At 43.1% G+C, this 23728-nt stretch overlaps 1 protein-coding gene across 1 annotated transcript in view; it reads right to left on the bottom strand.

Moving 5' to 3' along the window:
- The window catches only part of tspan18b (tetraspanin 18b), a 31754-nt gene extending 8472 nt beyond the window's left edge, over positions 1-23282 (bottom strand). Inside the window, exons 1-2 of the mRNA XM_069163096.1 lie at positions 23033-23282; positions 4511-4595 (exon numbers count right to left, since the gene is read on the bottom strand). Of these exons, the coding sequence (XP_069019197.1) occupies positions 4511-4513 (3 nt within the window). The 5' untranslated portion in view covers positions 4514-4595; positions 23033-23282. The remainder of the gene's footprint in view (positions 1-4510; positions 4596-23032) is intronic.
- Between the last annotated feature and the right edge of the window lie 446 nt (positions 23283-23728).

Genomic DNA, 23728 nt, shown 5'->3' with positions numbered 1-23728 from the left:
TGCCCTGAGGTATCAATGCCAACCCTTTCTACGTCTGCAGCGTCTCCTGGTACTCACGTCATAAAGTGCCACATGGCATTTTAAGATCCCATTGTTTATTCTTGGCGAAGACAGATCCACAGACAGCTTGGGCTGTGGAGCCCGGCATGGTTGGGTTTGTTAGTGGATTAATGAGAACTGATTCTAAATCAACCCCACAGTACCGACGGCAGCCAGAGATCCGTAATGAGGACAAAGTCATTCGACCTACATTCTTCTCCGTACGAGCAGGAGATATTCTGAAACATTACTACGGGCCTCTTTTTTCCTGCTTAACTCAGAAAACCAGAGGCCTGTTTGGTCGGCATCTACACGATCAGCCATTATGGTTGTGTCAACTCACTGTAATTAAAAGATAAGGAAGACATAGACTATTGAGAGTGCTCCATATTATCGGCACAATTAATGAAGTGAGTTCATAACACTTCTCCACTCGCCAACGCCCCGGACAAATGGATCAGAACGACAGGGACACTTAGTCTGTTCCTCGCCAAACTGTGCCGCCCCCTCTGCTCCCCACATAACCAGCCAATTCACTCCATCGTGAACATGAGCTGGCATAACAAAGAATCATTAATACTGAAAACCCCATGAGATCATAAGGGTTGAAGCTTGACCCCTTTAAATGTCATTGACCCTCTAAATGATCACCTGTAATTGAACCCTTGGGAAGGGACATTTGTCCCCAGCCTCCCCGAAGCAGGTGTGTTTTGCCAGATACTGTATACCACTCTAAAGCTCTCCATGCATGTGCTAATACCCTCAGACAATGACACTAAAGGACCACACACATGCCGCATAACCCTTTATCTCAATTAAAAACCCATTTTCATATTTCTCCATGACTTTCTAAGTCAGTCGCAGCAAGTAAACACCCCAAAATCCGAATAAAGACAGGCTCCTCTGGCAATGAACAGGGCTCCCCTGAGGCACGCCATGTCCCTTAATGAACCTCCAATTAGGAGAGAATGAGCCCTGGGCTGTTCTGTCACAACGAGGAGCTTTGAAGTGTACTGAATGCTAAGCAGCTATAGCACTGTATGCTACTTTAGAGGGCATACAGCTTGCAGACAACAGGGAACAACCACAGAGAGAAAGTGTACAAAAGTAGCTCAAAGGCATCCCGACTCAGTGTGTGTGGGTGTAGCTCACACAGAGCGCAGAGGGCAGGAGCTCAGCCGGGTGAGGAAGTTTGGGAAACTGCTGAGCTTTAGCAAAGGCCATAATGCTGGTTAGATGCTCAGGTGGACACACATAAATATTCTATCCTCAGGCTAACTGAGCTTAATGAGTTTTCACAGTACACATATATGATTGGTGAACATCATCAGCTTCTGCAGGTTATGGTCAATGCTAGTTCACCACGAAAAGCAGGCAGAGTCTGATGAATTGGGTCCATCTTGCAAAGCCATTTATCATTTCATTCCATTGTTCCAATACGTGCTGTGAATCTAAAGCAGTTCTTATCTGAGCCTGTGAGCGGCGCTCTCCTGCCCCATTCAGTTTGGGCTGATATTGTGTGAATCCCAGAGGGCAGAAGTCCTCTGACCAGGCAGCTGACACACTCCTGAACAACAGGCTGATTAACTAGAGAAGACTCCCGGAGTGAACAAATGCACAGTCAGAAACAGACTTACCATGTGTTGTCAACATCACTGCAGGCCACATTCCTGACATCCCAACTGGGCATTCATCCAGCTTTTAGTTCAGTGCGAACAGTTGCTCATACTCCTACAGTGAAATTGATTCCCCAGTTTCTTAGATTAGAAAGATTGGACGAGGGAAATGCACCGATAACTCCTCGATAGTTAACTTGGGGAGAGGACATGTGATTGAGATTAGCCGATTTTGGCTTCTATTGAACACGAGTGTGTGTGTGATCCTCTCTGTCTCCCAGCAGAGAATTTCACATAATTGTTTCGGCACCTCTATCTGGCTGAGTGAAGATACAAATTGGCTGATGGATCGATACCAGGCCCAGGCCCATGGTCAATGATGCATTGATCCCCCGGAGTTCCAGCTCTTAGCCCGCTGGTTGTCTGGCAGTGAAGGCATGTGGTATCAGCACACAATGAACACATAAACACTTCTGCACCGCCGCTTGTTAGGACTCAGCCAGGGCTTTTCCCACGGTGTTTTGGAGGATGACATACAGTGTTTGGGGCTTTCCACAAAAATGTATTATAATTCAATTCGAAACTAAATGCTCAATAAGTACTGGGACAACAACAAGGGGAATTATTTCCCCTTCTTCCTTCTTCAGCAGGTTATTCCACAAATTCCTGTAATATTTGCCTTCTCCTTATATGTTAGAGTCATGAGAAGAAGAATCAATGTCAGGTCCTCAATAAAGAAAAAGTTTAAAGATCAACAGCCTTGAGATAATTCAAATGTTGGTGATGTTCACATTGACCCTGGTTTTAAATAGCCTACTATTGAATTTGAGGTTGTTGTCTTTGTCAAATCTCTATATAAAGAGAGTTTACATCACAGATGGCCACAGCAGAAAAATAAAACAATGGGAGATTTGAATAGAGAAAACACTTTGAGCCCCAGGGGACTGAACAACATTTTTTCACTTTGTCTAAAACATGCACAGGAGCACACAGACACATGTGCTCATACATCACTAAACTCTGACAAATAACAGAAACATGAGACAAGTTATCAGTTGGGACTTTCTTGTGGCTGGAATACACAATTTTATCAAATCTGGGGGATTGTTTTTAGCACCAAACAGGAATCTTTCCAGCCCTCCAAGTAGGACTCTGGTCTCTACGGCAACACGGATATGGGGTGAGAGTGGCCTTTGTCTGCTAGAGGAGGGTTTGGTATATCCTCTTCACACTAGTTCCTGTTAGAAAACAAAGAGGAGCAGAGCCCAGCACTTTACGTGGGGGTGGGTGGGGGGGCAGCTTGGCCAGCCATTTGTCTAATGAGCAATCACTCACACCCTGTTGCAAGGCCATATGCTAGTTTGAATACAGCTAGTTCCCCAGTGTAGAAAGCCTAAAAGCGGTTTTATCACTCTCTGATGTAACGCAAACACACGCAAACACGCAAACACACACACACACACACACACACACACACACACACACACACACACACACACACACACAGGAACCTTCTTGCACTTTGCGAAACGAAATGAAAAAGAAAAACAGCCAAAACAAGAGTGTAACCTACTTTGTGTTACAGGCTGGGGTTTCGAGCTCAATGCAAAGATCAAAACAAAGCCTTGAGGATTAAGTGTGTGAGTGTTTGTGTTTATGTGGGGGCCCTTAGATGAAAGAGACAACCACATATATACGAGACCCCACTGCAAATAACAAGTTCATAGAAGTAAAGCAAAAGTGTGTTCATGCCTTGGCGTGAACATGTGTAGCAGAAAATTCATGATTCTTTTATCGTGCCTTGTAATTTGCTGCAACGGCAACACCTTGCACCGTAGGCTATGTGGTTATTAATGTAACTCAGTGATTATGAGAATGTGTGATTGTGGAGCACTCGGTTGGGATCTTGCCGAGTATCAAAAAACAACAGTCTGTTTTAATTGTACCACACAATTTTCAGGGGCAGATGGAGCTTGGACACTGCAAACATTTATATTTTCTAAAGATGAGATTCTTTTGTAAACTTCTGGTTATATGGTAAAGAATGGATTAAAATTTCAATTTGTAAACCAGTGTGGATAACAACTGGATTAATCTATTGAGGAAGAGCACCTGGATGGACCTTGTGCTTATCAGGTACTGTTCCAAAGGTCAATTCATACAGTCATTCTGTGGCTGATTGTATGAATGAACACCCAATTTGTATTAAATCACAATGATGCTTAACCTCAGTACTTATAAATTTGAAAACAGTTGAAAAACCTCATCATAATCTTACATGTCACTTGCACATGTAGCACAGACATTTATTTGTCTGGTTGGCCACTTTTATGGTTATGTGCTATGACTGATTACAGCTGATGTGTCTGGGTCTAAACTCCCCTTTAACCTCTCAATCTATACATGTCTGCTGCTCACTCGTGCTTAGAATACTAATGTTACAAATGCCAATGCAAATCAGAGGCTAACAAAGACCAGTGCGAGCCTGCTGTGATGGTTGAGGGACAAAAGCGCCGGTCTGCCTGTTTGCAGGACCGGCTTCACGCACCAGCTCCCACTCCAGCGCCGTGCCTCCTGTTGAGGGTAAAAATGGCTTTGCGCCTGTACTGTCAGCATCTTACTGAAAAGAGTCTGTCAACAAGCTCTTTCTGCTGTTTCACTCAGTGGTTTAACATATGTGTGCTGAAGCGGAGTCACTGTTGGATATGCTGGAAATCATTCATGACAACACCCTCACATTACAGATGCTGATGGAATTCGAAGGTCAGAAATAGGTTTCACACAGGAATATAGGTGGATGGCAAAGTTGTGGATTTGTTTCACGTGTGCTGCATTTGGAGGTGAAAATACCATACCATGTGTATCTGCTGGTGTCCTCGTCTTTGTTCAGGTGAAGCTGATGAATTCTCTTGCTTTTCTCTCCTCTCCTGTTTTCATGGGCTGTTGGACAGAAACACAGCAGTAGAAGCACAGGTCAAGACAGAGCTAATGAGATGAATAAACAGTGAAGCAGCAGCGAGAGAAAGAGAAGTGGCACATTTGTCTTGGTGTACGCAAGTCATTAGAGCGGAATAAGACTGGGAGCTGGAAAAACCCAGAAAATAAAATTCTAGGACACTTAAAATGACCGAGTTTGCATTTATTATGTATGAAGCGCTCGCTCCCAGCAGTGTGCTAATCTAAGACTGCAACACTGTTTTATCTGTGTGAATATTTCACTCCTCAGCTTCAAGGCAAAATTAACAGGGATAGAACAAAAAAAAATGCGCTGCCTCTAATAGTGGCAGTTCGGACCTGTGTTCTGGGTAGGAAAAACTTTAATATCTGCCTTGAGGTATTAGAATCTGTGTACTTTCTCACTTGGTTAATGATCCTTTATTAGAAAACCCAACACACCACACTCTCCTCATACAGCTTCTGACTTGACCTTGATGAGCATCTGAACTCATGCATTATTCACTGAAAGCAGAACACCTTGCTGTCTCACCACACATTGCTGGCTTTCACTGTCAATGTAGGATACGTCTCCCACCAAGTCTGTCTAATGAGCATAAATGCTTTAAACTTTCTCCTGTTTCTAAACTGCTTTGCCACAACTGTCTCCCCGCTGAAAATAACGATATCGCAATGAGAGCCAATTAAACTGCTGGTATTCCAGCCTCCATGTGCAAAAATAGTCAGCAGCACAGTTTTGACTGACAATACTTTGGAGCAGATTTCAAAGCACTGGCACTGACAACTACAGCTTCAAATATGGCGAGAGCTGCCTATGAAGACATGAACAACATGCAGCTCTTGCCACATTAGATGGTGAAATACAGGTAGGGTATTGTCAATCTGACAGGGGCTGGGGATGGAGAATATCCCAGGAGTATTCTGGCTGATAGAGCTCGCCGCAGCATCCCACCGACACACCGTATTGCCAACAGACATCAGATTCACCGGGACACAAAACCCAACTGACAGTGACAGCAACACGTCCTCCCCCATACAGAACACAGGGCTCTGATTACATCTGGAAAAGGCAATCACAGCCCGAGTCAGGAAAACGGACAAATCTAAGAGGTGGAGAGATGCATTGGAATTATACAATCCCTTATCACAAAGCCTTGAACTCAGACATGACAAAGCACACATTCAGGGAATCAATAACATCACAGTGGCTACACGTGCGCAGGGAGCCAAAAGATGCACAGCTTGTTGAAGGAGTCATTTACAAAATATTCACCATATGGTTTAGCGAACATAACACCAGGCTATGCAACACTGTAACCCATTTCCATTTTGCTCCGGCATATTACAGCAGCAGCAGATAGGAAAGTAACTGTCATCATCATGGTTTGTAATTTAGTACTGAGCAGCAGAGTGGTCAAATTTTATCCTGAAGCCTGTTGCAGCGGTAGTCTCTTTTGAACCCATGTTTAGAGAGCTATTTAGCTGGTGGAGAGCAACAGTGTTGAGGGTCTGAATTATTTTTTTGGTTTCCATGGAAACCCTTTCATGGGAAAGTAGAGCACCAATAGGATCGCAGAGCCTCATTGAATCGGTTATGGGGGTGCGAGGAGAGATCAGTGCAGACAGCTGAGAAAGCACAACAATAGGACGAACCCTCGAGGGGGACTAGAAAGGCCGGGCCACAGAGGGTCCAACAAAGCGGGGGAACGACTCAATGCCAGAGAAAAGGTTTCATCTACATCCGCTCAATGGTTTCCCTTTTAAACAAATCTCTCTTGCCAATTTGTCATTGACATTTAAGCTCACGAGCACTGTGGGCAATTTAAACATCAAGGCAGCCACTAATTGATTAGCCTCTGCTGATATTTCAGGCTCTGGCAATGTTATTGCATCATCAACATCTATCTTGTGGGAGACTGTAGCACATTATAAATGATGTGCTTTTACATACAATATCCAGCCTAGATATTACCCACAATTCAATTCACAAGCGATATAGCAGAGGAAAGTGTTGTAGCCATTAAGCAACAGGAGTACCCTCGCCTTCACCTTTCCAATGAAGACATTTCTGTAACTGTCGAGACTGACAATCCAACATCCACACAGCTCACACAGAGGACTGCTGCATGTTAGAAAGCGACAACAAATTTATGTAGGCTGAAGCAACAACATACCCACCTACCAAGATACGTCATATTTAAACGTCAGTCTCATCTCTCTGTATGATAGTGATGTGGTTTCTACGGCACTAGGAGGAAGATCACTGTGGACAATAGATCAGGTGTCAGGAGGTGAGAGTCGGGAGGATTTTAACCTCTCTTTCAAGCCCTTGTTTTTCCATTGGTTATACAGTTACTACATGTTGTCTGCACAACCATGAATGTCTTTATAGAAATGTTGTCCAAATGTATCCATGTATTATCCTCATTTCTACAATTCTTTATGACTTGCTTTGTGTCTGATGGCAGGTTCCCCCACCCCCCTGCCATTAGGTGTGGCCTTTCACAACAGCTATAAACATGTGTCTTTAGATGTGGTTGTAAAACATTTTGGTTGAATGAATACTTTTGTGTGCATAGTTCAGCCAATGTGCACTTATTGACACTAGTCATTTGTGTTTTCTCTTTGGCTCCAAAAGTCACCTCATTCTTCTAATCAAGTGGGAAACCTTGACTGAAATGTCAGAGGTCAGAGAACAGCAGGGAGTTTGATCAGCAACATTTCCTTTGGGGACAGGAAGCGGAGTGGAAAACAAGCAGGATGTGACAGTTCGTCCATCTTCACTTCACAGCTGGCATTGAGCTCAACTCCTCACCAGTGTGGACAAACACTGAGCTTCAGAGACAACTTTAGATTTAGGGACTTTTGGGGCCTTTTCTACCTTGAATCAAACTTTTAAATAAACAAATTTAATAAAAGGAAGAATCTACAGCTGTGGATGTTATCTCCCCCTAGTGAGCTCGAGCCAAGTTCTAGCAAAGTCCAGATACATCATGCTTTAATATTACAGACATGAGAAAGAGGGCACTTGCCGGCAGCCATATATCTCCTGAACATCCGCTTTAATGAGGGCAATGCTGAGGCAGAATTATCGCCTTACCCCATCTGGATTTATCGATTCGACAGTGTGAGTCAACCACAAGAGATAAAGATAAACCACCATGATGGAGAAACAATCCCCACTCTGATCAGGGGGCATCACACAGCTAATCCCTCATCCCTCCCTCTCTGGCCACAGCTAACCCACTGTTTTCTTTGTTCTGCACTACAGTAGGAGCTCTGAGGGGGTTACACAACGGGCAGGAGTGGATTCACGCATATGTAGTGCACAATTATTCCAGCTAGAAGATGCAGATTGAACTCATTAACCAGTCTTCTGTTTTCTCAGTGTTAATCGTTTTGGGCTAAATGGAAACCTGATGAGAAGGCAGCCGCTGGAAATGTGTTTGGAGGGTGCTGTTTTGATGCTGATGGAGGATGACACCATGTCCACCTCTGTGGTGAGCCCGTGGCAAACATTAGCCAGGCCTCTTCTCTGTGTGGCAGGCTTGTCAGGCAGCAGCTTACATCTCTCAACTCTACAAAGATGCCCACATCAAAGAGGAGCGAGAAGTGTTTTACACAGAGCCTTTCAAACATGTGCAACCTGCTTCCATAATTACACAACACCAACTTCTCTCTAGTGACACTGTGATGAAGAACAGCAGCTGGACTACTTGTTGTTATTTTCTTTAACTCATGCCTGTCTAACTTAACTAACCACCTTATCCACCACCACACTTTCACCCTACTTCCCAGGCCCCCAAGGCTAGCCCCCCGTCTCTGAGGAGCCTATAGGGGCCTGTGGGGCATCACGATGCTGCTTTGAAGTCAAGCGATTAAAGAGGAAAGACCTGTCCAATCGGGATGATGGGGCTAAGGTTGGGAGAGGGGGAGGATCAGTACGAGGGACAGGAAAGGCTGTGAATACTGAGCGCTCGGGACCCATGGGACACAATTAAGAGTGAGGCTTTTTTTAGTGAGGGTTACAAAAACACAGCAAGTATACCAGCAGCGTAGCCTTTCAAGCCAAGGTAAGAGTTCATTACAGAGGGGGTCTAGCACTGTTAAACCCAGTTTGTTCACCAACTCCTCCACCCACGGACCGTGTGAGTGGTCGAACAGCCACACGATAACCATTTCCATCCCAGCCAAAGCCTGAAGCCAGTAAAGCTTGAGATTCGCGCGGCATGGAGCTCAGTGAGCTGCAACCCGAGAGAGGAATCGGCATGAAGATCCAGGCTGCCTGCACAACGAGGAAGTTTGCATTATCTTCCCTCTGGATGTTTTCCTCAGCTCGAGTGCACAGAGGACAACACACCAAAGTTGTTGTCTGTTCACATTAGTAGATTGACAGGAGAGTGAAATCATTTTTATGAAAAAGTTTCTGTAATAACTAGAGCTGCAACAAATGATTGCTGTCACTATTGATTAGTCTGCTGATTATTTTGTCAGTTACTACAAAGCCAAATGCAATGTTCTTCATGTTGTTTGTTTTATGATTACAAACATCCAATCAAACTTGTTTTAGAACAAACAATAAACACACATCCTGACAACAGAAGATGGAACTTTTGAGAAAAAAAACTTTTGCTGTTTGTGCTTGAACAATTTATTGATTATGAAAACCGTTCATTCAATTCAGCAGGTTCATTTTCTGTCAATTACAGCTCTAATAATAACAAATTGTCAGTCAACCTGCACATGAACAACTCCTACTTACTGTGAACAAAAGACACTTAAAAAAGTAGTTGTACTTGTAGCACATTAAGTGAAATCTGATGGTTTTTTTTAAACTGTCACACCTGAAAGACCACTATATATTGTTAATAAACTGTACTTTGTTATACCATGCTGTCCTGTGGGATATTTTCCACAAGACATTAACTGTAGAAATATAGGGCCACTGTTGTCCTGTAAGTCAAACCAGCCACTTAAACGTGTTAAGAACACATCTGTTAACCATTTGTCGGCCTCATTTAAATCTTGCTAAAATACCATAGAGTAGGTTTTCCTGCATGTTTGTTGAAATCTGATTCTGTAGCAATGATCATTACAAGGTCCTCAGCAGGAATAAAATGTCCTTTACCTGAAATATTAGCTGTAATTGTGATGTGTTCTTAATGTGCCCTCACCTTGACCCACCTGTCAGCATTCGACTCATGAAGCTGTTTAATGTGCTAATGTGTGGTAAACATCTAAATGCAGAAGATACACAAGAAGTGGAAGCACATTATTTGCACGATGGGACCAGATGAAACTTATTTTCATAATTAAAAGCAGTGGACGGCCTTTGAGTTTGGACTCATTCACTCATTGTGAAACTGGGTGTGTATGCAGGTGTGTTGCTTCCGCTGGGGATGGCGTTCCTCAGCAGACGGATCCAGGTAGCGATGTCCACGTTCATCTGACGGGCACGCAGGAAAGCTTTACCGTGCTGTTTAGAAAAGACTTTCTTCTGCCTCTGCAGTCTTCGGCCTCTCTCTATTACTGGGTTGAAGAAGATCACCTCGGCCAGCAGCAGCCCCTGTGGCTCCAGTTCCAGCTGTACTCGGTGTTTTTGGTTGTCCAGGAACTCCTCCAGCTTCAGGTACTTCAGAGCGCACAGTTCATATGCTCGCACAAGCTGTGCCAATGCAGCCTGCTGCATGATCACTTTGTAAGCAGTGTGAACGAAAACAAAAACTTTGCCACAACTAGTATGAAATATAAATCCCTACAAAGAGAGTACAGCCAAAATCTGGGCTGAGGGACACTTGGATCACAGCCTGGTAGTTACAGCATCAGTTCTGCCCCAAGTCTGAGGCCCTGGTCTGGTTTCAATTTCTAATGGTTTTCACTGCATACCTTGCTGAACACACCCTGTGAAGCTCACTCACACATCCTTCTGAAATCAGATGGTGGTGGTGAGAATCTGTGATTGGCAAATATTTGTAGTTGCCATATATATTTGAGGCATAGAAATCGTTGTTTTGAACCATGTTGAAACAAGGTAAAACAATGCTGTAAAGACTGAGCTGAAACAATGCACAACATGTTCGAGCTTGTTAATGCACAAACCTGTGGGTCACATTACAAGACTAAAGTGTAAACAAACACGGAGGAAGACAGCAGGATATCTGCCCAGATTATATCCAAGGTCTGGTGTCATTTTGAATTTCACAAGCCTGTCGTGGCAACATTAACTGTTGCAGTAATACAATCATCTCACATTACCTCAGGCTGAGGTGACCACAAGTAGAAGAAAACAGGGAGCAACATGTTGCTTAATTTGGACAAAAGACTCCAGGAAACAGACTCTGTAGACACTTTAGTGTCTCCTGCAATGATTTATAGTAGGAGGTGGACCACCTTGACTGCTAATAACGTAGAAATTAAAGAACAATCTTATCATAGTGGTTATCTTTGATCAGATAACCATGTGGATGCTAAAAAATTCTTGGGCCCAATAATAATAAAGAGGGTCAGTGTAATTTATTATCCCCAAATATAAACTAATGCAAAGGGCATCCAACTAAAATAGGCAATTGGCATTAACTTTGAGTTTTTTTCACATCCCACCTACAAACAGGCTAAAAATCAATATAGTGTTGTGTGTAACTACTGCAGACAACAGCTGTATTTACTGACGTTGTGCATGAACAATCTAAAGGGTGAGTAGATGTCCTGGGTAAAAGTGTTATTATTATTACTGTAAGCCATTTTCTGAGTTGTGTTCATTTGTTTGAGCCGTCCAGCACTTTTTCATGGTTTATCAAAACAATGTTGGGAAAATGAGTCTTTTGTTGTAAATTATGTCAATTTCAGAACTATTATGTTTAGAAAAACGATTCAAACTGTGGTAAAGCAGGACAGTGAACTTGTTAGGAGTTTATATTCAGGTGAATTTATGAGTAACTGAGACGACAAACTGTTCCAGTCACACATTGTTTGACTTGAGCTAAGCCAGAGTTGCATTACAAAACAGAAAGCCAGCACACAAATACTTTACGTGCTGCACAGAAAATCAATATGCAGCAGCAGCAGGTTATTATTCCAGCCTTCCTCCTCACAGGGAGATGGCGGCCTCAGTGTGTATGTGTGTGTGTGGATTTTGCAGGGGGCTGCGCACAGGAGCAGCAGGGCAGGTGTCCCACTGGGTTATGAGAGCCAGAAGCTTTGCATCTGGATCGTTTCCTCAGCGCAGAGGCTCCACACTGGGATATCCTCATGAAGCTGCATTTGCCAAAGAACCCCAAATCTCTCCGAATCCCCCATCCATGTCAGCCTGTTCGTGTTGGCTGTGGTAACAAGCAGCAGGTAACAAGCTGTGACAAACTCACAACATCACAGAGGGAGAGCAGCGAAAATGACTCATGCTTTTTGTCTCTCGCACTGCCAAATATGCCCGCACTAATAGCCAAATAGCCTGAAAATGGGTTTTAGCCAGAGGGGCAAAAAAATTGTTTTATCACTTGGGTTCTTTAGCAAAGGAGGGTGTGACTGATGGCAGGAGGATTATGGGAGCAGCGGACGAACGATGAAACCAGGATAAAGTTAAACTCCAAACTGTAAGACTTCTGCCCACTCCAAAACCTTTAGATAGATTCCTTTCCACATCGTTTCACTCTGAGCTCGATACTCCCTGGACAAAGAGTTGAAAGATGTCCTTTGAGGAGATACAGTACCCTGGTCCCTGAGCGAGTCCCAAGAGGAAGCAAGGATGGGACTGAAATGTGGAAAAAGGGGGCTGGACATTTTCCACGGTTCAATCTTGTGAAAATGCAGGAGTGCTTTCAGAAACATTCCTTCAATAGGCTGAGGGAGTCACAAGCAAGGAGACGTCAGGAGAAATCATGCTTGGCTCAACACAAAAAGCACTCAGAGAAATGAGATTTAATCTGCTGAGCTTAGAGTGTATTAGCCAGATGTAAACAGTCAGCACCAGCTGTGAGAAAGTTCTCTTCCACAGCCCTGCTGCTTAGAAAAACAATGCATAAAACATCAAACATCAGCAATGAAAGAAACACTGAAAACACTGATATTTAGAGGCCAAAATAAAACTTTCACAAGACAGGAGCGTCACAGTTGTGGGAATCGGGGAATTAAGGTTAACTGGCCACACTGGAACCCTTTCTTTTTGAGAGCCTACAGTTCCCAGCTGTGGGAAAGGGAGTTTATGCAATGACTTCACATTGATTTATGAGAGACAGAGGAAAGATGAGGAGAGGATGGAAACTGAGCTACTTGGAGAGGGTCCAGGATTAAGTCCCTAAAGAAACACAAGTCAATAGGTTTACACCGCAAAACATGATGGATCTGAGACAATTGTATGAAGATGAATGTGGTCAGATAGGCAACATAGTGAGGTCAAACCTATCTAGAATTGTTGGTTTTGATTTAAGACTGAAAACACACAAAACTATGAAGACAGCCATAATAGTAATGGCTTCTGCATGAACCTGCAGATAACAAGTTCAAAATAGCAACAACACCACAGCTGAACTTACTTCAGGTCTCTCGACTGAACTAAACTGAACTGATGACAGTTGTCTTGCTTGAATAGATGTTGCTGACGCTGCGCTCCAGTATGAATCGGGGGGCACTGATGAAATTGTGAGTAATGTGCACAAGCAAGCACTGAAGCTTCAGTGGGTAGCATATCTCCATCAGCCCACCACAGCCTTACAGTTATAAATAAACATCCCATTTCGTGCTCCCCACTTCTATAACAGGACCACAGGAGTGACCACAACTGGGATATTTATTGCAAAACACATTGCAGCACTTCTGCTTATTTAAACATTTGCTTGTGACTTGATTTTAAAATGCAAAAAAATACAAAATTCTTGCACTTATCTTTGAGATACTCGTACAGCAACCCTGTGAGTCGAGGCGGAACAACTGTGTGCCTAAAGTGCTAATCATTTTAGATAATTTAGAGGAATTTCAGCATTCAGCTAATGAATGTTGCAGATGGTTAAGTAGTCTCTGCAAAAAGCTAACAGGTATCCAGGAAAACTGTTGTATAGTTTTCCAGACATAATGCCAAGCAACATACAAGCCGACACAACAAAGATAAAAATGTAGCTCATTAATTTTCACGCCATGAGACGTGTGGGTTGATACCAGCCACCAAATGGTAAAGATAGGAACAAAGCAGCAGGGAGATTACAGATGATATTCAATATAATGAGCAGTGGAGTTGCAGTAGGAGATATATTAAATGGTTTTGTTTTTTAACTTTTTAAAATCTCCAGCTGCCTGCAAAGTCTCAAGCTTCTTGGAAGCACAACAGACCTTTGCTTCAAGCCAAAAGCAACAGAAACAGACACAAAGAGCCGGCCAAATATTTGAAGGGGGGTGTTTTGAAAGCTTGCAGTATAGACTGCATGGGTGCTCCAGATATGGCAAATGTATGGAGGCTGACCCAGAGACGCTTTGTGGGAGGAAAGAATAGACATCTGTTCCTTATTAAATTAAAAAAAGTAGTCTGTTTCCAAACTGCCTGCAGAGATAAGTAAAAGTGGTTTTGATAATTGCTCACAACTTTGGCTTTCTCTTCCTCCGTTGTTTCTTTCGTGTCTCATTTTAATATGGTGAGATCAAATGAGATCATATCCGGTTCTTGACTGATACTAAATTAAAAAGTATTAAAGAGAGTCATAAAGAAAGTCACTTCAAAGCTGTTTTATCTGTGTTAGAAAGCAGTTTGGAGCCATTAGTCCAAGATTATTTTTTTTGTTCATGTGTGGCTTTACAGATGAAGCTAAAACAACCTCTAAACACTCAGGGGTTTTCAGAGACACCCACCAAATTATTTTGGCTTCAACGCTGGTGCTGAGGCATTTCATATGGGATCTGCCTCCTGCCAAGTGTTATCTGGAAAGATGATCGGGGCCCGTTTCTCCAGGGTGCAAACTCTTGGAGAATTGCCTGAGCAGTCTGTTTTTTCCTCAAACACTTTTGAGCGTCATAACCAGGTGGTCGAGCTTATATGCTGGACGACCTTGCAACCTTGCCTGTCGTCCTGACGGGGGACAGGTGACAAATCAATGGAAAGCAAACCAAGATCACCTGATGTTCCGCTGAAAGGAACCTCTCCAAGCGTTTGAACTCTTTCTTTTTTGTTTTTTTTTGAACACTTAAATCAATGAACACTGCAGTCAATTTAATTTCACATGCTGCAGACACCTGCCGGGCCTCTGCTATCTCTGACAAACACATGTGGAGGTGATTCTTGCATTCCTGTGTCAGAAATGTTTGATTCAAAATACATTTTCATAAAAATATCACACTCTTTAAACATATAAATGGTTAAACAGTGGCCAGCTTTCCTATTCAGTGGATTCTCCTTTTTCCCCGAGCTTCAAAGAAGAAAAGACGCAGCGAGTTGCGGATTAAGAAAAAAGGAATTATGCTTCACGGTTTGTCTGTGTTTACCCTAATAACTATTAGTGAAGAAATTTTACAGTGAAAAAAATAGCATTTTAACTCAAAAAGATAGATCTATTTTTGCTCTGCTCTTCTTAGAAGACCACAGTGGATTCCTTGTGGTACTTCCATGAGCCACTGAGTTTATTAAATGCAACACATTCCCTCCACGCTAATGGCGTGACTTGCTTGTAGTTGGCACACATCAGCTCGCATTGACCAACTGTTTGCCCAAAGGACAGAGGCCGTGTTTTAGCGCAGTGACCCATGAATGCTGTCTCGGGAACCCACGCTTTTAAAGTGGCAGTGGGTTAAAAATTTCATAAAGCGGCATCAAAAAATCATGAAACAGCGCGGCGCTCCGTCTTTGCTGTCTAATTGTTTTCCCCTTTGAGAAGTAAAAATAACCGTCTACAACATGTACATTTGATTTGCTGTTAAAAGGAAAAGGTTATTATTCAGTCAGACACGAAGAGGCTTTTCAAACAAGTGAATTCAGCACGGTAAGAAATATGCATGGAGGTTGTCCAAGAACCATCACTTCAGTCTTCACATTAACTGCTCTGAATCGCTGGCTCAACTCAAACAACCTCAGTTGGCTTTATGGCTACACTATAAGCAACAGTTCAGCACCTTCAGTGTTCAAGCAGATGTGGTCTGATGGTGTGATTGTGGGCAATAAAGGAGACGACACCGAACAAAGACTCCGGCAAGAAAAGCACACCTGCATCACACTCTAAGGACGTGTCTTAACCTCAGGTGAGATAACATTATCACACAAGCAAAGCAAATAACTTGAGAGGCTTTGAACATAAACAGAAAACAGTAAAGACAGATGGCTCTCACCCCCACTGCTACCAGTTTATAAACTCTAAAGACTGTTCAGTTCCTGTTCTTTTTAACAAGCTGAAAGGAAACACAAGCGTCTATCGCAGAGGCTTGTGATCCTGGCAGGAGCGAGATCATTAGCTGGCCCTTCCCCCAAGTTTCCTCAGGTAGGAGTTGTAACCCGCTGTGGATTCTTTTTTTAATCAAACACTGATCTGTCCCCCTGATGCTGTGGAGACTGACAAGCACCCATATGTCTAATAGACCTGTGGCGAGTCTCGCCCTATGGGAGGGGATTACAACCGTGGTGTTATTCCACAGGAGCTGCAGGGAGCAGTGCTGTGGACAAGGTGTGTGGGCTTCAAAAACAGCCAAAAGCAACTGGCCGAGAGTAAAGAAAATGTCAGGCCGTTTTAAAGGTACTGACTCTCATATTGCCATCATACGTGAATACAAATGCACATAATCAGCTTGCAAAAAGAGAATCACATTAGCCCAGTTATATCTGGTGAAGTTTACAACAATCACTTCAAAGTTAAAATAAAGAAACCTCTGCTTTGCTAAGCTTTTTCTATGCCATGTTTACTAGTTATATGCAAAACATTTAGCCTAGATTCAAGCAGATATGAGGTCTATATGCCGTAAATATAAAACTACCTCATTTTCCCGTTGACTTTTATGAGCAGTGCTCCGGCTGCAGGGGTGTGTGTGTACATTTGTGTTTGTGTATTTGAGGTTTGTACGATTATCACCGACTGGAACGGCAAAGTGTTATTAACAGACTGGGATGCAAACCCAAATCATGCTGAAAATAAACCTGTTAGGGGTACTCTATAATTCAGACACACTGAAAAAGCCGAGACAGCAAACAAGACTACGTCATACACCAACCAACTCTCCTCCCTGTGTCTATAAATCTGATGTAGCTGCACCCTCAGAGCTTCATATCAGCTTCCCATCACAGGCTGAATGTTTGACAAAGTGAGGTAATGAGTTAACATCAAGCTCTCACATGCATTTAATTTGTTTACAATGATGATGGCCTAATTAGCTGGGTCATCATTAACAACCTACTGTCCACCACTACAATAATTTGTGCACTCTAAATTACTGAGTCAATTTGTGACAAGAGCAAACGTGTTTGCATTTTGAGTAACAATTATCATATCACATTACACTGTGTATCTCATCGTCAGTGATTAAAAATAAGCAGGATATTTACAGGGGCTCAGATCCCCTGTAGGCACAGGATATAAAAACAGGCCCTGAATATGCAATAAAATAGGGCACATTATAAAAGCCTATGATGGTTAATAAGGGTGCTCTTGAAATGCTATATTCTCTTGTTTTAGAAACATGTGATGGAGCACTCGAGGAGGAGAGCCTGGAAGTGAAGGAGAGAGAGAGGAGAGTTGGGACACAGCAGTGGCTGAGGCAACAGAAAAGAGAAAGACCAGAAGCTGGGAGAGAGTCCCATTTCATCAGAAAAATGCCTGAGTCAGGAGACGAGAGAACCATTAGACCCAATGAGTCACAGGGAGAGGCTGTAAAAACAGATCTGAAGTGAGCGCAGTGCACCGTGCCATTCTCAAAAAACAGACACAGAAGAGTGGAACAGTGGCCACAAATGAAGTGAAATGGCTTTCATGCCCAGTGGTGTGTCTCCTCATCACTATGTCTGCAAAAGTTCACGTAAACGTCCCTGAAGATCTATGCAGGAGAGGCGTTACCGCTCACTATGCACGATGATGCTTGTTTCTGTTTTGTTCATAAAATGTCAGAAAACGATGCGATTAATTTTATAAAGCCAAACGTTTTGGGTTTGTTTTGTCTGATCGACATTTCATAACCAAAATACATTTAATTCACAATAAAAGGCAGAAAATCCTTACAATAAAGAAGCTTGGAAGCTGATGATATCTGAAGACATGCAACAGTCAATTAATAAAATAAGTTGCAGATTAATTTACTATTGATCGACATTGATAATTGGACTAATCCTTCCAGCTCTAACTTGTACACATCCAAAGTCTTTTATGCTACAAGCTAAACAAACGGCGAAGAATGTCTGAAACACAACGTTGGTACAGAATTAGAGACCTGTGACAACGCCTGTGCACATTTTACAAATGGAGAAGCATAGCTGAGTCTTAAGATGGAGTCTACTCACAGTATTTACTCTGAATACTGATGGTATTTTTTTTTTTTTTAGTATTTATGCAACGTGCATTATCACTTCTCACTGATTCATATTCATCGTACAATCCTCCATTTGTGTTGAGAAATAAATCGTGTGATCGTTTATGCAGTAAACAAGGTGAGAAGCTAATTATTAAAAGGGCCCTAAATATCATCTTCAGTAAAAAGCCCCAATGTTAGGCAGTGAGAGTGGGAAACAGTCACACGTCTATAAAATTAGCTTTTCCTCCCCGGTCCTACTTGATTAACCCACCCAGCTTCCTCCAGTCCAGTGAGCCAACACTGAACCCAGTGTGAGTCAACCCAGAACTGCGCTGTGAACTTAACCAAAGAACTGAATGAACAATCAGACATCCTGCTAACACAAAAACAAATGCCTCCCTTTTATACACACAGGCTGTGTGGCTGTGCTACATCCTGTCTCTCAGGCAGCGATGGGTTTAAACCTCAGCATCATTCAGTACATCCAAGTCTCTCTGAAGCCAGGCAGGTAATCTCCCCTCACTTTAGCCCCGTGTCACATACCTAGACTCCTGGCCAGCCTAAGCCCCTCTCTGAGCTTTGACTACATCTGGGGGATAAAAAGAGCACAAGGTGATGAAGAAACCTCCCGGCAAAAGCGCACGGACTTACTGAGTGCACTCGCTCTGTGTAATGACCAGTGGGTCCTCACTAGTGTCCTTTAATGGACACCTGAGTAAAATGGTTTGTTAGTTCTGATACACATTATGCAGAGGGAGAGATGGCTGAGGGTGGGTGGGTGGTGGTGGTGGTAGTGGTGGGGATTTCAAGATAGATTTGAACATCCTGCAACAGACTTGAGTGTACCCTCAACTAAGAGCCTATCGAGCTATAAGCCTATTGGAGAGCCTGCTATCTCCCGAGCCCAGCTTGTCAAATACATACCTTTTACCTCATTACCTGCTCAGCACGGCCATTATTGAGGGAAATAGGGTGAACGCAAGATAAGCACAACGAATTCTTGGGTTGAGCACAAACAGCGTCCTGCTTCATCCTGATAAAAAGGAAGAGAGGCCCCTCCGCTTCCTGCTCTCACTGAACTCTGGGGCTGGCAGCTGCCCCACGTTTAGGTCATTCACTACTTCCTGACCCAGATGGAGACACGCAACAGACAAAGGAATGCACAAATGTGTCAATCCTGTGTGACTAAAAGTTGACAATGAATTAACAAGAGTCCTGCCAAATACCTACAGACTTCTGATTTATCTTTTAAGTCCCCCTTTTTAGTATTGATAAACATTACACAAACTTTTAATAAACAGGTTATAATATTTTATAATGTGCGCAGATCTTTTACAGTTTGTTGTGTTTTCTATGTACTTGCCAGCAAAAATTCCTATGAGGCATCAGTGTCTGCAAGCTGGCATATAAACGGATAATGAATAAAAAAAAATAATAATAATAATTATATAAAAAAACAAAAAACATGTCCTAAAAGGAGATGTTATAATTGTTGATGGTACATTAATAAATGTGTGAAAATGAACATATCTCTGCTTAATAACTATCATAATAGTTAATGAACTACTCCTTATGTTTATTTAAGGCTACAGTTTCAGTATCAGTGTCACCCCTCAATACCAGTACTGATAGACGTATCGAATGTGATCAGGTCATATCATGCTTTGTTCACATTGCCCATAGTACGGGTGGGTTACATGGCCCTAAAACAGTATCAGCATATTTCCTGGTATTTCTGCTGTAATAATATTCTTGACAATACAAATACTGAGTGAAATATGTCGGCATAGAAGCAACAGTTGTCCTTCGAGTATTCAGTAAAAACTAATATATGACTGTGGTTTGTCGAACAGCTGATGCTCTCCTTTTTGGAACTAACTCCTCCACCGTGGAGCTGCTTTCTGTCATGCTCTCTCTCATCAATGTCAACCATCACCAGAAACTTGTGATTCACACAGATCAGATGTTTCTTTTGTAACACAGTTCTGAGTGTCTTCAGTCGACCGTCAAGTGACGGCCTTAATTTACACCACGAGCCTGTTTCCATTGCACTTCGTTGCATTTTGCTTTTATCAATACACCAATTCTTCTACTAAGTTAAGTCAAGTGAAAAAAATATGTAAAGATTTTTGCAATATTTATACAACAAAGCCCCAATGTGTCATTTGGTTTCAGAGCAGGTGCATGTCAGCTGGACTTTGGACCGACACAGCAACCAACAACTGGAAATCATGTTTTACACAAACACCAAACCAGTCAGCACTATATGGCAGAAGAGCTTTTAGCAAAAAAAAAAACTAAACACTGACAACATCAACCTACATTGGTTGGACATTCAGGCCTCACAAATCACAGTGCGGACACACTATACAAGAACACACACCTTCATGGCTTTTAAACAGCTGATGAAAAATACACCTTTCAGAAAGTAAATTATTTCTGCCAGCTGAAAAGCTAATTTCATTTTCTCATGTCTCCTGACAACAAAGATGCTGAACCCATTACAGGCGGAGGCCTCTGCATCACAAACATTAAATGAAGGGTCCTCTAGCAATCGAAAAAAGCAATTTTCTCATTGAGCCAATAGATACTCCATTTAGTTCCGGGCTCTCTACGGACCACTGCTGCTGTAGTGGGGCTGATACAGGGAAAAGCGAGTGTAGAGTGATGACCCAGCCTCGTTTTCACCATGCCTCCACTGCTCTGAACCCATCGATATGGGTACAGACGTGATCTGTAGACTGGATGAGGCAGGAACGAAGAAAGGGGGGATGATAAAGGATGGGGGGACAAGGGGAAGAAGGAATAATAGATGAGGTGATACAGATGGAGACGGACGGCAAGAGGAGGTGGAGGAATGTGATGGTGAGGCAGGACGGATCAGGGATGTAAACTCACGGCCAGTGATCAAATGACTAGCCAAAAACGCAGCCGCCTCATTTGCATGCTCATCAGCTGATGTTAAGGAATGAGAGAAAGAGTGAAAGTGAGAGTATGAGCAGGAAAGGGAGGGGAGGGGCAGAGATCGGAGGCACCCAACCATGTGGAACCACAGACTGATTAATTTCAGGCCTTTAATGAGCGATGCTCTGCCAGGCCAGGCGGCATCAAGTCAGTCACCCGGTCTCTCTCAGCAGGAGCTGCCATACACTACATTTCTCACTTTCCTATCTCTGCCAGGGACTGGAGGATTTAGGATCAGTGAACTCGCCTCACTTTCTCATCTCACATTTTCATATTAATGTGTTATTGCTGTTCATTTCATTGCTGGCACTGTGTGATTAAGAGCAACACATTATCAAAGGCACGATTAAAAATGATCACTAGTGGCAAGCCTCACACCAGGAGTTCTGTGTCTGTCGGTGGAGTAAATACCGGCTTGGCTCGCTGGACATTTGAATCCACTCAGACATGCTCCCATTTAAATGCTATCCTCCGAGGTAAACAGAGGCAGCCAAATGCATTGTTGCGGCTAACCTCTATCCCCCGCATAAATCACACTGTACGTTTACAAACCCTGAAATCATCACTGAACAAAAACACTATTTCTTTTTCCCAACGCTCATGTGAACCAAGCTGACGAGAGGACGGCTTCAGGCAGAGTTTAGTCATCAGTGCTGGCAGCTGCTCCAAAAGCATCAATACCACTGTTTCTTTTTTTTGACAAGGCAAATGTTCATCCAGAACATGATGATACAAAAAAAAGTCTCTGTTTCCAGTTTGTGTGCATCTCTCTCTATCACTTCTTTTCATTTGAGTCTGGGGGGGGGGAAATAGTGATAAAACAGAAAATAAAGAGGGCGGAACAAAGAGCAGACAGACAGAGAGAAAGAGAGAAATCTTTACATGAGCCAGCAGTAGCTCTGCCCATTAATCATAACAGAAGCTTATCTGTTAGTCTGTCCAAGCTGCTGGAGTGTGATATTTCCTGACACTCTGCAGCCGCCTCTGGGAGATGGAGGGCTGGTGTGTGACAATCCAGCACAGCACACTCACCTAGACACTGGTGAGAGTTAATGGGTCCCTTGGAGCCTATCTCCTTGGGCAAAATCTGATTATAACCTAGTTCCCTGCTGTGACTGCAACAGATGCTGGAGTTTCATCTGTGGGAGTAAAAACTTTTCACTCTGAAGCTGCACTTTTTTGCTGATGTCAGTGTTCAACTTTAGCAGCAAACTTGTCACTAATACATCACCCTAAACCTCCTTGGACACTTGTTAAGTCACATGCTCAGTACTTTGTGATTAAGCATGTGACTGTGCTGAAAGCACTGAGGTCCCCTTTTTCCCGAGTCGCTCCAGTTTAGATCAGACAGACAGAGAGAAAGCATGAGGTGGTTTTGAATGATGCATCCCCCTGATTAATGCAGACTGACAGCGAACTCCTGCCCTACAGCAAAGGTAGCGCCGGCGGAGACACCCATCTGGTGACCCCATACATCTCTGCAGACAGCCTCCTCGGTTTTGGCTGACCCCCGTGGGAAGGGTGCCAGCTTGGAGACTGACACACATCGCACCGGATGGCCCCTGCTGTCACGTTTCTCATCATCTAACCCATTACTAAATAACAACAACTGCCATTTATAGGAACAGTGGATATGTATTGTGTGCGCATGATGAATCTTTTATTCCTTAAGGGGGAAATAGCGACCGGACAGGAGTCTACAGGTCTACGTGGTGTAACAGCTTAATAAATCACTTTTAACAATTATCAAGAGCGCTTCCCCGTGTTTCACACCTCTTTCGAGATATTTTGTGTTTGAGGAACTTGCTGCAACAAAGTAGCCCAAGCAGAAACCAAACACCGCGCACAACATTAGCCCATTAGACACGCTGTTGTAAATAATGAGTCCGTTCAACGAGGCAGTAACGAATACCATTGATGGTGATTCTTTATGTTTCACTTCAACGCACATTAATAAGGTTGGAGACACTTCTGCGAAGCAGTGACACGTTCCTTACCTCGAAGCGGAGCTCCGTGCTGAAACCTCTGGCTGTGACAGGGTGCTTCCCGGGGAAAATGGTACTGATCAGCCTGTTTGTGTGGACCGGTACTACTGGAGGTAAAAGACACAAAAAAACAGGCCGGTCAGTTTGGGTGTCCACTGGAGTGAATCGTGCCCAACTATTAAAATCCACCGCTCCGAAATGTGCGCTCCCAGTTTGGACAGGCATGCAGTGTTGAGGAGAGATTGGTATGCAAACAGTTTTGTGAACTCACTTAAAGCTGAGCGGCTCATCCAGCAGCTCGCTGCGCTCCGGAGGGCGGAGACTCTCCGCCGGCAGACACGCCCCCGGTTCACCTTCCCCCTTTTGTCACTCCTGTGTTACTTGGAGTGGTAAACACTAATTCACAGTAGAAAATAAATTGCAGTTACTACCTTAATCAACGCCAGTCAAAATTGGATCAAAGGTCTTTTCTAGCCGTTTCATCTATTTCCATTTTGAGGTGTAAGATGAGTAAATGTCTGGCTGTGTTATGGATCCTATGATCTAACTGACAACAACAAGAAGTATTTCACAAAAAAAAAAATCAAACTATTGTTTAATACCACGATGATGAGTTTTGGATATTTTTTTTTGTAAAGTTACAATTATAGGAAGGACATTTTAATATTGTTCAAACTCTTCCTTCAGTTGTCGAAACAATTTGACACC

The sequence above is a fragment of the Embiotoca jacksoni genome, unplaced genomic scaffold, assembly GCF_022577435.1.
Source record: "Embiotoca jacksoni isolate LCO1_2020_lvr unplaced genomic scaffold, fEmbJac1.0.p SCAF_3, whole genome shotgun sequence".
In the NCBI taxonomy this organism is placed as follows: Eukaryota; Metazoa; Chordata; class Actinopteri; family Embiotocidae; genus Embiotoca; species Embiotoca jacksoni.
The sequence above is the reverse complement of the archived record's forward strand: the minus strand, read 5'-3'. Positions and strand labels throughout refer to the sequence as shown.